General features: G+C 30.6%; 1 protein-coding gene across 3 annotated transcripts in view; it reads left to right on the top strand.

Annotated features, from left to right (window-relative positions):
• Nucleotides 1-17,881, top strand: part of LOC142333416 (uncharacterized) — a 319,340-nt gene that overhangs the window by 243,649 nt on the left and 57,810 nt on the right. For all 3 annotated transcript variants that reach the window (XM_075380474.1, XM_075380475.1, XM_075380476.1), the window contains exon 4: nt 1,689-2,015. In XM_075380474.1, the coding sequence (XP_075236589.1) occupies nt 1,689-2,015 (327 nt within the window). The remainder of the gene's footprint in view (nt 1-1,688; nt 2,016-17,881) is intronic.

Here is a 17,881-nt window from a genome sequence, read left to right as displayed (position 1 = left end):
TATATATATATATATATATATATATATATATATATATATATGAATATTTGCCTGTCTGTATGATTCTTATGTCTTCCTAAACCGTTCATCCGATAGCGATGAAACTTTATGGAAACCCATTAGGTGGCGCTGGCGTCGAGATATTGCGAAAAGGTGTATTTATGGTCCGATTTGCCTCTTATTCAGAATACGTGTTACTTACATGGAAAGAATTCTCTGCAAAAAAATGAATCCGCTAGATGGCGCTGGGGTTGAGATATTTAGAAAAAATATATTTATGGACCGATTTGGTTCATATTCAGAATATGAATATTAGTTACGGGAAAAGAAATATTTTTGCAAAAACTATACCCGCTATGTGGGGACGGTGTCGAGATATTTACCAAACAAACAAATATACAAACTGACTTTTTTATTCTATATATATATATATATATTTATATAAAAGGCATGTTCGTATGTGTGTCCCCTAAAGACCAAAAAACTAATGGACCGGTTTACGCGCGGGCAAAAGGGAAAAAGGGGGAAATGGAAAACGGGGAAAAGGTGAAAGAGAAAAGGGGAAAACGGGAAAGGGGAAAAGGAAACTGGGAGAAGGGTAACAGGGAGAAGTTGGAAAAGGAAAAGGGGAAGGAGAATAAGTGAGGAGTAGAATTTGTGAAGTTCAGTTTTTTAATTTTTTTATCAAATTTTCAATTGTGTTCATTTAAATTCTCTCTCACTCTCTCTCTCTCTCTCTCTCTCTCTATATATATATATATATATATATATATAGAGAGAGAGAGAGAGAGAGAGAGCGATAGCGAAGCATTGCCGGGTCTGCTAGTATATATATATATATATAATCTGATTTTTTTTCACGCAGATTTCAGTAATTTTTATTTCTTTTTTTCATATTTAACATTTTATTATAAAAAAAAGTTATCAAAACAATAAAATTGACAACTATTGATATTTTTGAAAAGGATTGGAACGATGCAACTAAATATATTAACCTAAAAATTGTGTACATATCACTGAAATATAGAAATACTGGACGGGCACAACCTATGTTCAACGTGAGCGGAAAACGAACGTGAGACAGATAGATTTAGAGGTATAGTTTTCATTGTCCCACAGTGCAGCGCATGCGCACTGTACCTAACGTACCGTCCCTTCAGAAAGTGATTCCATAAAAACTTAATTGTAGTTAATATTAAGTGATAAAATCTCATAATTCTATTTAATTAATAGAAAAATTTCAACGCTTATGAATATTAAATAAATGTTGAGTTAATCGTTGTATCATATAAATGTTTTTATAAAAACTTTCTACAATAACTTGAATTATGAAAGATAACTTGTGATTTATGATGAGAGAGATCGTCACAAACTTTTTGAACGGACTGTAGACAAAAAGAGGTATACCTCTATCAGCTATCTTTGTTGGCACGGATTTCTAACGCTAGTGCCCACTCCAGTATTTCTATATTTCAATGGTACATACTGAAACATTGAGCACGGAAAAATACTAGATAATCTATCAGATAAAAGACAGAAATATCATGTTAAACTTTACCCCGGAGAATAGTGTAAAAATGATATATTTGCCCAAAACGTTTCATCGTTTCAAATATTAATTAATTTTACTTTAAAAAAAAATCAATAAATAAAAATTTTATTTACGTCTAATTTTCTTACTATTCCAGTTACGAACGATGATTATTCCCCACCGCCGAAATATACCGGACCTTCATCGAATTCTACAGCATTATTACCATCATTTCCGCAACGTTTTAGTACATTTTCTACAACTTCGTCGTCAAGAGGCCCTACTTCATCGTATTCGCCGACAATTTATACATCGACCGGTTCTTACATTTCGACTGCATCTACTACAGACGGTGCAGCGTTATGGCAAACGTCTTCCGGAACGTATTCCAATCCAGGAGATCCTCAATTTGCCATCGTTAATTCCAGTACAACTTCTAGACGACCTGTTACGACTCATCCGTTTTCAGCTTCTTTATCGGCAAGTAAGTAAATCTGTTTTTTTTTGTTTTTATTAATTTATTATTTTTATGAGTTACATTATTATAACCTATGCGATAGTTTAAAATGTTTAATTAAATGTTTAATGTTTACCGTTTACAATATTTTGCATTATAGTAGTACTAATGAAGACACTCGATGACAATGGGAATGATATTGCAGAATTTTCAGATGAAGTGTAATAACTTTATAAGTTTAGAGTTCAGTAAAAAGGATTACGTCATTATTTACAGTAATGGACTCTAGAAGACAGGACAGCACGTATTATACAAAGAATTGCCGATTCAAATCAGACTCGACTATTTAAAATTTGTAAATTCCTACATGAAAATTCGAACTTATAACTCACGTATCAAGTCTTTATAACTCCTTTGTTTATGGAATGATAAACATTTAGGGATATCATAGTCATATTTTTCCACGAACAAGAAAGTACGGTTCAAAAGTAATAGTAATTGTTCTTTGATTTTGATAATGTTAGAAAATCGATGAGATGATCTGCGATAACGCTCGTTTAAAAAATTACAATTACTTTCCTTTACAATTCCTTTTGAGGGCGTTTATGATGTAATTGTATATGATGGGTCTAAGGAAAATGTTTTCATTACCAAAAAAAATGCTGACTGCAGTGAGAACCTATAAAAGACAATATGAAGAATGGCTTGTAGAAAAAAACTCCTTTCAAGAAGAACAAAATAGAGACCTGAAAAGGAAATTTCAAGAAGAAATTAAAAGGAAAAATTTGACAGCTACAATATTGGCTGGCAGAAGAAGAACAGATAGCCGCAAAAGTTAAACTTTTAGGAAAGGGCAAACTATTAGGAACCTAAAGATACTGAAGAAAAGTTGTCCTGTGTTTTCTACGTACGTAATAATACGTATGTAATGAGATCTCAATATTATTTTTTTTTTTTGTATACATGGGGTGAGTGGAAGCATCTTCGCCTTTCATCCGGAGGTCCCGGGTTCGAGTTCCGGTCAGGCATGGCATTTTTCGAACGCTACAAAAATTCGATTTCCATATCCCACGCATAAGCTTTAACCTTATGTGGCGATATCATCAAGCAAAAAAAAGAGAGAAAAAAATTCAAGTAAATATTATAGTACAGTCAATTAGTATTTTTATTTGAAAATCCTTACCTACCGATTGATGTTTTTTCCATATGTTAGGGGTGACGAGGGAAAAAACGTGTTTTTTTGGTTTTTTCCCCTAAAAAATTGTTTTTCGTCAGTATTGCATTTGTTAGAAGTTGTTAATGTCAAAAACACAGACGACTTTTATTTAAACAATTTTCTTGTACGACTTACCGTTTTGGAGCTGTAGCTTGTGAAAGTGTGAAAATGTTGTGTATCGGGCACGTGTTCGAAACCGGTCTAGTCGTTTACAACGCTTTTTACAACTTCAGCGCCATCTAGTATATCAATTTCAAATTATACGGCATAACTTCAAATACATTAATTGTAGAGGAGAATGTCCTCTACATTTCTTGTTTGAGAAACTTCTCTAAAATGCACAGATTCAGAGAAAAACGCATTTCAAAAACTTTTTGAGTTTTTCAAAAATCTATGGGAGGGGGATGTTAAAAATTTGGAGTTAAGCCTCCCTCATCACCCGTAACGTAACGCATGGACAAAAGATCAATCGGTAGGTAATGATTTTCAAATACAACCTATTTTGATGACAAATTGCATGTACTATTAATAACGTTTGTTTTCTGTAAAAAATAAGGTATTCTGTTCTAATTTGAGTATCTGTATTACGTTTAGTCACAATGATTTTAGTTTTCATTTAAGTTGTGATCGTACATATATTCTTTGTTAAATTGAAATCTGTGTTTCTTAGCATTTTTATGCAAACCAAGTTTTTAAATATTGTTTTTCTTTACTTTGGAAAATAATGTAGGCTAGTTTTTGTGAAAATGTTTTAAGCAATCTTATGTACGAGCCATTATTTTTTAAAATTGCTTTAGTTTTTGTTTCTTATCTGTGTTACTTTTAGTTACCACGATGTTAATTTTTATGCAACTTATTAAATATTGTAATTTACTGAAACAATTTATTTATCAAAGAAGTTTAATTTTAAATGTATATTAAAAAAGAAAGTAATAATTAAAAGATTAAAATTTAATGTAATAATAAATAATTAAAAAAGACATTTATTGGGTTGGTGAAAGCTGCAAAAAAAAATGTATATATTTTGTAGAATGAACGGCAGTTTCGTAATATATGCCGTCCGTGGCGAGAGTGGTAGCGCCTCGGCCTTTCACCCGAAGGTCTTGGGTTCGAATCCCGGTCAGGCATGTGGCATTCTTTTTCACATACGCTACAAAATACTCATCTCATCCTCTACGGAAAGAATTGCTCGACTGCGGACTCGGAGATTAAAACAAAAAAAAGTATATCATAATATATATGTATATGAGTGTCCGAAAATTTTTGCTAAATAGCTCAGTAAGTTACGAAAAACGAATCTTAATAATTTGTGGGAACCTTGTAAATATCAAACTCATCGGTAAAGACATAACACGGCTACTTTCTTCGATAACTTATATTATGTAAATATAATATAATCTTTTTAGTGCGTTTGTTATTGTTTCTATTATTATTATTAAAAAACATTTCCAAAGAAAGTCATTGACATTTCCTAATGACAGTCTAGCCGACCTGGAAGCAATAATATATAATACATCAATCATACATATAGCTTTGAAATATTTTTTTGTATGTTGTGTCTTTATAATAGAAATGACACATGCGCTCACAGAACACGCGCGCGCGCGTATACATACTCCACAAAATAAACACTATGCACTTAAAACTAAATGGGCATATATATATATATAAAACTATAAACATAAAATTATTTATATGGAAAATCTTTGTTATAATATTCATATATAAAATGTAATATAGTATACCGTACGGAAAAAAGTTAATTAATTCAAGAATAAAGAAAAAGAAAACACGATAAGTAAAAAATTTCGTTCAATATATCATTTTAAAATGTGAAACAATTACCGATAGAAATAGGAAAACAAAGAGTTTAAATGTTTAAAACGTAATTTGTAAAATTTTCGTTAAATATAGAATTTTAAAATGTGAAAACAATTACTAATAAAAGTAGAAGAACAAAGCGGCTAAGTGTTTAAAATGTTTTAACGATGCGATAACATTTATTTGAATTTACATACAACCTAAATTTAATAATTTTATTAATTTATAAAAAAAAAATGCTATTTAAAGAAAGTAGTTGGAAACTGTCGGTTAATTAAATAAAAATCAGACATCTCTAATTTTTTGTGCTGGAGGAAAATGATGTGCAAATAAAGAAATACATTTCTAATAGTAATACTATTTGAACAATAAATTAAGTTTTTATTATCCCGATAAGGGTTAAAGATTATTCACCCTATCATATTGAACGTGTTAGAAAAAAAATTAAATTCCATAAAGTTAAACGGTAAAAAAATTAATAATTTACAGGTTCTATAGAAAATAAAATGGTTTTATTATTACGGGGAAAAAATGCCGTTGAAGGATGTCTTAAACTTAGAAACTAGGTATTTGTGTAAATTTTCAAAATGTATCCCAAAAATTTACATTTTAGTCGTATATATTCTTTTAAATTTAATAAATCTTTCTTTTAATTTTTTCATTATTGTTTTTTTTTTTCTTTCAATTTTTTGTGTCCTAACGGTATTATTTTTTTATTAGAAAAAAAAAACATGGAGTCAATTTTTCATTGATTCCAAAATCGTTCTAGATGTATCACTTCTACATTTTTTCTGTTAGAATGAATAAAAAATTATTTTACAAATAAAATATCTCGGTTACTTAGGAATCGTGTTAAAAAAATGTGATGTGGACTCATATGACTTCCTTGTTGCCTATTAAATTACATATGCATATTATTTTACAATCAGAGATTAATGATTATTAATAAATCAATATATTTATATAAAAAACAAAAAATTAAAAAAAGGATATGTGGGATTCGAACTTCCCCTTGTACGATCGAAATATTTTAATAATTAAAACTTTTATTGGAGTATAACTCAGGAACCAATAAAAATAAGTACCACTTTTGATGTATCCTTGAAAACCCTCAATGAGGGCTGATTACTGCAGTTAAGAAAAAGTCCAAAATCCAACTTTTTTTTTATTTTGAGTTTTTTTGGAGAACTTTTGGTCTAGTTAATCGCAAACAAAAGGTTAGGTCCACAACTACATGTGATAACAGTCCTAAATCCAAAGTGTCAGCATTCTACGGCTAAGCGTTTTTGAGTTAAACGACGACATACATACGTATGTACAGACGTCACGCCGAAACTAGTCAAAATGGATTCAGGGATGATCAAAATTGATATTTCCATTGAAATCTAAAACCGAAATTTTCGCGATCACATTACATTCTTTAACTTCGTTTAAGAAAGTAAAAAGACTGAAAAAGTGAAAAAGAGACAAAAAAACATCCCTTCCGGCACTCCGGAAGGGGGAAGTAGATTTCACCGGTGCCAAGTAGGGGATGAAAAGATTTCCACCTCAAAGTTAAAAAAAAAATCAAATTTACTCAATACGACAATGGTTGCATTAGAAAAAAAAGTTTCACGTATTTAGCATACGACAAGCCCCCATCTTATTACAATTCCAACAATATTTTAGTAATCTTTTGCCGTAAGGGTTGGTCATATCAAATTTTCTCAGACAAAAGTTTTAGGTAATGATTAAAGGACTAACGAGCACTTTAAACCGATTCCATACTTGCCTATTAAGAGAGGTATGATCTTTTTGTCTTCGAAACCCCATTTTTTCCACCCACCGGGCCAATGGTGATATAAAAAAAAATTATTTAGATAACTTTTAGGCCCTTATTCAAAGAGTAGTAGAAACTTTAAACAAATTCGGTATTTTACTTAATAAGAAAGTTATAGCCATTTTTTGTTTTTTTCGAAAAAGCCCCCCCCCCCCCCCATTTCCACCGCCATGGTCCGATTTTGCTCATTAACGAACTCGACGAATATTTTAGGTCGTTATATTTATTTATCAATTTTAAAGTGATTGGCGGAAAATCGTGTTCATATGAAAGTGAAATTTATATGTAATCTTTTGAACTGACGGTGGTTTTGGGGTTTGGGGGATGTGAAACGCGAAGATATGTCGAAATTTTTTGGAAATTGAATAATGGTACCCATTACAGTAGATTAGATAGATAGATTTCATAAGAAAGCTACCTAAAAGGGATAACAGAAAGGTAAATTTATATATAGAAACAATTATGTAGAAAGATTAAGTAAACACGCAATTATACGTTGTTAAAAAATTTTAAAGTGATATTTTTTTTTATTCAAAGATGATAATGTTAAATGCTACGAACAAAAACGTTGGGAGGTAGAATTACTTAAGATGGACGAAGCAGGAGCGATATAAAATGCCGAATAGCACAAGCTAAACGAGCCTTCGGTAAGAAATATAATTTGTTTACATCAAAAATTAATTTAAATGTCAGGAAAAGATTTTTGAAAGTGTATGTTTGGAGTGTCGTTTTATATGGAAGTGAAACTTGGACGATCGGAGTATCCGAGAAGAAAAGATTAGAAGCTTTTGAAATGCGGTGCTATAGGAGAATGTTAAAAATCAAACGGGTGGATAAACTGACAAATGAAGAGGTATTGCTGCAAATAAATGAAGAAAGAAGCATTTGGAAAAATATAGTTAAAAGAAGAGACAGACTTATAGGCCACATACTAAGGCATCCTGGAATAGTCGCTTTAATATTGGAAGAACAGGTAGAAGGGAAAAATTGTGTTGGCAGGCCACGTTTGGAATATGTAAAACAAATTGTTAGGGATGTAGGGTGTAGAGGGTATACTGAAATGAAACGACTAGCACTAGACAGGGAATCTTGGAGAGCTGCATCAAACCAGTCAAATAACTGAAGACAAAAAAATAAATATTTTATGTAAATAAAAAGTTTTGTAATTTTTTTTATCAGTATTATTTATGTATGATGTAATTCAATATCTACAACGTAAAAATTTTAACCCAAAATTATTTATTTATTGGAACCAAAATAATCGTAAACCCATCACAAAAAGTTCTGAGAATATTACTTGTTAAAATAAAATGGCTATTTTTACAAATAATCCCTCTGCCAGATTCTTGAAGATTAAAAAACTGTATTAGAAAATTCAGAAGCAGCAATTTTAATTATGATATGACGTAAATAATTAATTATTTTATAAACTATTTATTAAAAAAAAAACAAAAAAAACTGTGGAATAAATTTAAAATTGATGTGTCGAATAAAACCATAAACGTTTAAGGAGTGAAATGTTTATATTGCTGTTATTAGAATTACATTGCTACAATTCAACTGCAGTTTAACTACTAAACTTGCTACTCTTAAACTATCATGAATAATAATTCTTTGTTATGAAATTGAAATGTAATAAGTCATTAAATCTGCTAGGAATTTTTTTCGGTTGCCGTAGTCTTTAACGCATATTGTGAGAAAAACTTAACTAGTCAAAATATACAAATTCTGAGAAGCAGTGTACTGGTAAAATATACACGCGTCAAAACAATATTGCTGACGTTTCGTCTGTTAAAACAAGTAAAAAGTTTAGATCGATCTATTTTAAAAAAATATTGTTTTTAATAACATTTTGTCATTATTATTCTCGACTCGAGTACGCTGTTTTATTGAAGCGTAAAACAATTATCTATTTTTTACAGAACAGCATCGACATGGTACGGGCAGGGCGACTTTTTTTAAAGCATTGTCTGACTGATAAAAACGTCGATTTTTATTTCCTTGTACGAAGTAAAGGAAATATTGATAACGCGAAAAATTTCGGTTTTCAGATTTCAACGGAAATATTTGACCATCCCTGAATCCATTTTTAACTAGTTTCGGCGTGACATCTATACGTATTTATCTCGCATAACTCAAAAACGATTAGCCGTAGGTTTTTGAAATTTTGGATTTAGGACTGTTGTAACATCGAGTGCCTCCCTTTTTGATTGCAAACGTGACTGAACCAAACGTGTCCAAGATATAAAAAATTGGATTTTTGACTTTTTTTTAACTGCAGTAATCAGCCCTCATTGAGAGCTTTTCAATGATGTATCATAAGCTTTTCAATAAGTAATGATACTTATTTTTATCGGTTCCAAAGATATGGCCAAATGAAATTTTAACTAACGAAACATTTGCATCTTAGAAAGGGAAGGCACATCGGTTCGAATCAGAGTTCATCTCCTTTTTGTTTAACATTTTTTTATAATTTAAATATATTGATTTATTAATAACTATTAACCTGATTGTAAAAAAAAAAAAATTTCAGAAGTTATTAATGAAATAAGTTATGTAGTTTTCATTTAAAAAAAATGTGTATATGTAATTTAATAGGCGTACAAGGAAGTCATGTGATGCTCACATCAGATTTTTTATACATCTATTAAATTGACAGCGATTTTACAACAGATTCAAGTTATCTCCGAATACGGGATAGACATTTTCAAGAATAATCATCTCTTATGCCGGAAGAAAAATTAAAAAAAGAGATTTCCGTTTCCGTTGTTTATCGAACCAAATATGCTGCCGCGTTTTAAATGATAAGCAAATCGAAAGGTAGGTGGTATTCAAAACTACAGCAGGCATCTTAATTATATTTACCGCATGAATTAACCGTTTAATAAACATCATTACTCTCGTAAAAAGATTCTTCTGATTTGTGACTTTCGTACCTTGTACTGTCTAAATGCATTATAGCCGTAATAAACAGCATCAAATTATTAATTATACTCCACATTAACCGAACCGATGCGTTTCCGATAGGAAACGGTTTGAAAATAAAAACGTTTATTCAAACCATTTATAAGAAAACGTTTTATGTTTTATTTATGAAGTACTCAACAGATGAAATTAGAACTTTTGCGATCGATAAGTTCCCCGTTTTCTACTGAATTTAATAACAAATTATGCTCTACAATGAAAATTAATACTAAAATTATATAGGAAAAAAGGAAATGTCGGTCATAATTAATTGTGAATGATTCAGTCTACGCTAAAAATATATTTAACATAGAAATATTTCGTTAACACGGTTTCCAGGAACACTGTACATCACTGACTCTTTGTCAAGAGTACTACCGCCCGAAACTCATTTTTTGTCTGACGATCAGCTCCGTGAATCTCGTCGTCAGCATTTCCGTATCTCGTCGTCATCTACCCGTACCTTTCCCTTACATGTGCATTAACCCAAGTTTCATCTGGATAATAAATTGTCTTACCCACTTCACGAAATCGTTTAATTACTCTTAAATATTCCCCTACATTATGATATAATGTATTCCCGTTTAAACATAAATAAATGGATTTATTTACAACATTCTATTCCTCAGAAATAATTGATGCGATTTGAATCCTTCATTCGTTGTTGTCTTTCATACGTATATTTTTGTATAGTGTAGGGTTAATTATTATTGTACAGTGTATGTTTATCTATATAAATAAAAATATAAATGTTCTTTTGATCGAAATCTTAAATCTCCGAAAGCTCTTCACCGATTGGTTTGAAATTTTGACACAACATTGCATTCGAATACGCGCGCGTTTTTATATACCCACTATTTATATACCTAAGATGTATCACACCTGTGACAGGTAAAAATATGTTTTTTTTGAAAAACCCCCCCAAAAAAAACAGCGCTATCTGTGGACGTAAAAGCACACACGCTACGCTAACTATTTTTTACGACTCGATTTCAATGTTTCCGATATTTGTGTCCGCTATTAACTAAAACCTACTGGACCGATTTACGCGCGGGGGAAAAAGGGAAAAATCGAAAAAGGTTAAAGGGAAGAAGGGGAAATCGGAAAATGGAAAAATAAAAACGAGAGAAAACGGGGAAAAGATACAAAATAAAAAGGGAAAGAGAAATTTGGAAGGAAATGGAACGGGGGATGAAAGGAGGAATGGGGGAAAGGGAATATGATAAAAATGAAAATGGGTAAGGGGAAAAGGGAGAAAAGGGAAAAGTTAAATTTTGTGAAGTTCCAATAATTTTCAATTTGTCAATGTTTTATCAAACTTTCAATTGTGTTCATTTAATACAGATATACTCAAATCTAGCGATAGCGAAGCGTTGCTGGGTCTGCTAGTTATTAAATAAAATTAAAAATTCTCATTTATTAGAAAAATAGTTTACAATGTAATCGATAAAATACTGAATCGTCATTGCTTTGACGAAAATCTGGCGCTGCCAGAGGGCCAGTCACTGCAGTATGCAAACAGTGATGTCATTCCAGACTACGAGTATACCGAGACGTGTTTACACTATTCCCAAAAAAAGCAAATGCTGCCGCTTAACGGAAAAGGGCCTTCATGCCCTTATTGTACATATTACAAAAGTTACCGATTGCCATTCTTAAAGAGAAAATCTTATTAAAAAAAAAAAAAAAAAAAAAAAAAAAACATTTGTCCGCTTACGTCGATCGATCTGATCGCAAAGAATCTTATAAATAAATTTAACAAAAATCTGCAACAAAGCGTTTGGCGGGAACCGCATCACAATCATAAAAACAAATGTAACGTTTAAAGGTCGAATTAAAACGTGACCTCGTTTCGTTTGATCAAATATTATACAATTATATGTTAATCCGACATTTTCTGGGAAATAGATAAAAGATGAAATGTTAAGAAGTAACGTCTGAATCTCTTTTTCTATTAGTTTATACTTTTTTAATCGCCTGACGTATCGAGTTAAACATGATACTCTCCGATTTCAAAACCGGGATAAAGTTTACTAAGTTTTTATCCAGATTTAGTTTTGCTAACTGCGTTAAATAAAATAATAATTAATAATAGATTAGTAAATAGTTTAATTCATTTTAATAACTATTTTTATTACAAACGTTAATATAAAAGTTTAACATTCCATGAAAATAGTTGGCTTGTTGCAGTATCATGCTGTACGACACTACTGTATAAATGACCAATTCCATTGATGACCTCATAACATACAAACAAAAATTTTTAAATGATCTAGGTAAAGCTTGTGCTTCTTTTTATTCCATTTAAAAAAAATTTTTAATTTACGCAATGAATTAGAAATTGACTGTACAACACTAGAAAAATGTCTGCAAAAACAATCGATATAGGTGCATTTAATAAAATGAAAGATCGAGTAAGAAAAAGGAAAAAAAAATTATATGTGAGCGCGCGTTTTTAATAAATACAATAAGTTTATGTTTTAGTTTCCAACTGAGAACCTAATTTTATCCGTAATTTAGCCGTATAATCTTGTTTATCAGTGTGAGAGATTACACCCAAGAATAATAAAGTTTTCTTTTTATGATCTTTACGAAATTTCGTGTTCAAGAAGAAAAAAAATAAAGATTAAAACGTTTTAAAAAGCACTAAGAGCAACAAAGTTATACATAATAGTAATCATTAACTTTTTAAAGTAATTTTCAAAATTATAAATGAAATTTTATCAAGTATTAATCTAATATTTTTTGAAAAAAAAATAATAAGTAGCGCTATACTACGACCCTACTTAAGAACTTAACAATTTTTTTGTAATTTCTGATTTTTTTCTGTTTTTACTTCCTTGTACAAAGTAAACGAAGTCTTGCGATAGTGAAAAATTTCGGTTTTCAGATTTCAACGGAAATATCCATTTTGACCATCCCTGAATCCATTTTGACTAGTTTCGGCGTGAAGTACATACGTACGTGCGAATATATCTAACTATAACTCAAAAACAATTAACCGTAGGATGTTGAAATTGTGGATTTAGTACTGTTGTGACATCTAGTTGGGCACCTCCCCTATTGATTACAATCGACTGAACCAAAAGTGTCCAAAAAGCCTAATATCCAAAAAAATTGGATTTTGGACTTTTTCTTAACTGCAGTAATAAGTTTACATTGAGAACTTTTCAATATCATAAGTAGTAGTAATTCTAGCCGAGAATAAAAAGAATTTAGAAGAAACAATGAACGGCATAGATGAAGTCCTACGCAAGATCTATCGCGTGAAAATAAACAAGAAGAAAACAAAAGTAATGAAATGTAGTAGAAATAACAAAGTTGGACCGCTGAATGTGAAAATAGGAGGAGAAAAGATTATAGAGGTAGAAGAATTTTGTTATTTGGGAAGTAGAATTACTAAAGGTGGACGAAGCAGGAGCGATATAAAATGCCGAATAGCACAAGCTAAACGAGCCTTCAGTAAGAAATATAATTTGTTTACGTCAAAAATTAATTTAAATGTCAGGAAAAGATTTTTGAAAGTGTATGTTTGGAGTGTCGCTTTATATGGAAGTGAAACTTGGACGATCGGAGTACCTGAGAAGAAAAGATTAGTAGAAGCTTTTGAAATGCGGTGCTATAGAAGAATGTTAAAAATCAGACGGGTAGATAAAGTGACAAATGAAGAGGTATTGCGGCAAATAGATGAAGAAAGAAGCATTTGGAAAAATATAGTTAAAAGAAGAGAGGCCACATACTAAGGCATCCTGGAATAGTCGCTTTAATATTGGAAGGACAGGTAGAAGGGAAAAATTGTGTAGGCAGCCCACGTTTGGAATATGTAAAACAAATTGTTAGGGATGTAGGATGTTGGGGTATACTGAAATGAAACGACTAGCACTAGATATGGAATCTTGGAGAGCTGCATCAGACCAGTCAAATGACTGAAGACAAAAAAAAGTGGTAGTTATTTTCATTGGTTCTAGAGTTATATCCAAATAATAATACTTTAATTAATGAAATATTTGGATCTCACAAGGGAAAGGAACATCGGTTCGAATCCTACTTCATCTTCTTTTTTTTTATTTTTTATTTAATTTAAATATATTGATTTATTAATAATTATTAACTTCTAAATGTAAAAAAATAAATTACGATAAATAATAATTCAATAATAACAATAAAAAAATAATATCGGATGTTATTATTGAAATAAAATTTTATATACTTTTAAAAATGTGTATGTGTAATTTAATAAGCGTACAAGGAAGTCATGTGGTGTCCATATCAGATTTTTTGAAGTTGAGGGTGTAATTAAAAATATTACACGCGGTAGTTTTTTTAGTAATAAGGGGGTCAGTTGGGAACCAAATATATTTTTAATACTGAAAAATGTTTAAGATAAAAACGTTATTTGATCAAGAGAGCTAAATCGGATCTAAACTTTTTTACGTTGATTGTTAATCAGCTTACTTACGATACAGAAAGACAATTCACATGTATTCAGTAAATAGCTTTTAATTTGGGTTGAACTTCAAAAAACTTAAAAAAAAGAAGTCAAAATTTTTTAAAATGTTTTTTGAATTTTCTTTTTTATTACATTATAACAGAATTAAATCAAAGGATTTTTTTTTAACATAAATTATTACATTACAGTAAAACATTTAAATCTAGTGCCTAACACTCACTCTAGTAATATTTGAATATTGTTTCGTTGCATTATATGTTTATTTTCAATTTTTACCATTTTAGGATCACGTTCCACCTCCAGAACTTTCTTCGTTGCTGTTTTTTCTCTTCATTTAATCCACATGTTTTTTGTATTATTTTTTTCTCTACTCCTTTGTTCTTGTAAACCCTCTCTCTCTCATAATTTAATATCCTTTTCTTTTCATTTTTTTTAATGCAGTCTATTTCTGTTTTCCTATTATAGAAAAAATCAGTTGTTCTCTTAGTTACCTACCCTGTTTCAACTCGTTCTGACATAGCGACCGAGGAACATCAAATCTTCGCTTTTTCGTGTCTTTCATTGTTTCTATATTTTAATATATTCCATCAACGCTTCAAAGTTTATGGATGTTTCTATCCTTTCTAGGACGTAATATTTTTCTAATTATTTTCCTTTCCTTATTTTTCATATTTTCCGCGGTTGTGTTTACGTTTAAATACTGACACGCATAGAAATCATTCGGTTTTATTACTGTAATAAAATGTATGATTTTCTGATAAGTATTTTTTTATTGTTCCATAAGTTATTTTATGTTTTTGAAACTCTTTGTTTTACCTCGTATTACTGATTTTCCTAATTCATTTTTTTATGAAGTTCATCTAGATATCTGAATTATTTTATCGTTTTTACTTTTACTATTTTTGTCGGTATGTATTTAATGTTTGTTATTATTTTTATCTCCTCTACTGACATTTTTAGTTTTTTCTACTAGCTGTTGTATCTAAAAAGTAGATTTGTTTTCAAATCGGTAGTTTTTGAAGTCGGAACAAATTAAAACCGCTACCGAAAATTTACCGATCCGTTACATATCGCCGACTGAAAACTGTTAAAATTAAAGTATAATACAAAAAATAATTTCTTTTTTTAATTATTAAACAGTTAACTTTGTATTATTTTTATTTTTTTATTTTTTAAAACCGAATTAGTTTATTTTTAAAAGATTAATAAAAGTTAAAAAATTTAAATCATAATTAACCCATCGAATCGATTTGGTGGTAAAATCGACGTCGTAAATCAGCTTATTTTCGAAATCGAAAGTTCACTTTTACGTATTTGAATACTAGACAGCAGACACCGGCGTCTTCTTTTCTTTCTTTTTTTGTTTAGCCTCCGGAACCAACGTAAGATATTCCGGCGTCATGATTTCAACAATATTCTCCAGAAATGGCGAGACATCCTTGCGCAGACGATGGCGTGTAAATGTAAATGTACCATTAAATGTTTAGTTTGAAATACTCATGCCTACCATTCGTGAGACTGTGATTAATTGAATCGCAACGACCAAAGAACACCGATATCCTCGATCTAGTACCCAAATTCGTATAAAAGGATTCATTCTTCAGAGGATGATACGTATGAACGTAAATGAAGTATAGTCTTGTACAGTCTAAGGTCAACCGTTCCTGATATGTGTGGTTAATTGAAACCCGACCACCAAAGAACATCGGTATCCACGATCTAGTATTCAAATCCGTATAAAAGTAACTGCCTTTACTAGGATTTGAATCTTAGAACTCTCGACTTTAAAATCAGCTGATTTTCGATGACGAGTTCATCACTAGACCAACCAGGTGGTTACTTCGGCGGTCAAAGTTAAATTAAGTACACCTCAGTTACATGTCCTACAAATTATACTCATCCCATAGGACCGTGTTATCGTTCACAAGTTGTACTTATTGCAACGAACACATTAGGAATAGAAAATAAAAAAATACGTCGTAATAAAAAAAACCGTTATCGTTACACGAGGACTGTTTGAGAAATCGTTTAAACGTATTTAACTTTTTTTGTTATTACTTCCGAACGAAATATATTTAATTATATCAGATTCATTAGTACGCCTATAACTTAACCGCAACGGGTCGATACCAAAACCACAAATCTTTACGTTAGTACGTTTATAGAATTATATACAAGTCTATTAAAAATGTTAGAATATTCACATAAATTCCTTGTATTATAAGAATTCTGTTAACAACGTGATAAATGACAAAACGTTATGGAATGTCATTAAAAAAAAACAAAAAAAAACCTAAAATCATTTGTTATACAGATATTAATGATTTACTGACGTGGATATAATAAGACAAGTTTTACGGTTGTAATTTTATAAATTTAACTTCACGGTCGCCGATTGATTAATGAAAACCGTTGCAATTCATCCGTAAATATTTCAGTAATAAAAATGCCTTATGTATTGATTAGAATTTTGAAAAAGTATCGTCGTGTTTATTTCTATACATGCGATTTTATATAATTAATACAGAAAATATAAACATTTAATACGAGCAACGACGAAAAATTTATTTATTATAGTCAATTTCTTTTTTTTTGACAAAATTATTTATCTACAATCTGTTTACTGGGAACAGTGATTTGTTCTATTATATGTCACATCGATTTAAAGGAGAGGAAGCTCAACAATAATTAACTGCTCTACATTGTGTCGTGTAACCTATAATCCGTAAAATATAATAGTTGTCGATAAATGATGATAAACAAATGAATTTTTTGTACAGTTTGAAAAACCAGCACGCCTGACCGGGACTCAAACCCAGAATCTTCGGATGAAAGGCAGAGACGCTACCGTTTCGTCACGTTCGAATAGATGGCAAAAAAAATAACTGTTTATTTTTTAACTCTCTTGATTATTAAAGCAATAAAAAGTTGTAATTTGGGAAAAAAATGACTTTTAATTTTTTTTAAATGTGCTTGTTCGCAGTTTTAAATTTATCGAATTTTTAAGAAAAAAATAATACATAAATCTACAAAGAACGGATGAAGTAATGAAAATATAGAAAGTTTTAACGCGTAAAATAAATCCGATAAAATCGATTATAGATTTAAGAATTACAATTAGATTTTCGAAAATATTTGTGCGAAGTTACCGCGTTGTAATAATAGAAAATAGACCCTACCGGGTTGGTCTAGTGGTGAACGCGTCTTCCCAAATCAGCTTATATGGAAGTCGAGAGTTCCAGCGCTCAAATCCTAGTAAAGTCAGTTATTTTTACACGGATTTGAATACTAGATCGTGGATACCGGTGTTCTTCGGTGGTTGGGTTTCAATTAACCACACATCTCAGGAATGGTCGAACTGAGACTGTACAAGACTACACTTCATTTACACTCGTACATATCATCCTCTGAAGTATTATCTTAACGGTAATTACCGGAGGCTAAACAGGAAAAAGGAAAGTAATAGAAAATAGATTGTGGGGAAAAAGAAAGAACTTTGAAATGCGGTGTTGCAGAAGAATGTTGAAAGTAGGGTTGGTCTTGAATAAAAATTGGGGGGAAAAAAAATGTATAAGACTTCCAAATTTAATTAATTTTGTTTGAGAGACGGAAAAACTGTAATA

This window comes from Lycorma delicatula, chromosome 12, assembly GCF_047948215.1.
Source record: "Lycorma delicatula isolate Av1 chromosome 12, ASM4794821v1, whole genome shotgun sequence".
Classification (NCBI taxonomy): domain Eukaryota; kingdom Metazoa; phylum Arthropoda; class Insecta; order Hemiptera; family Fulgoridae; genus Lycorma; species Lycorma delicatula.
This window is presented reverse-complemented; position numbering and strand designations above follow the sequence as displayed.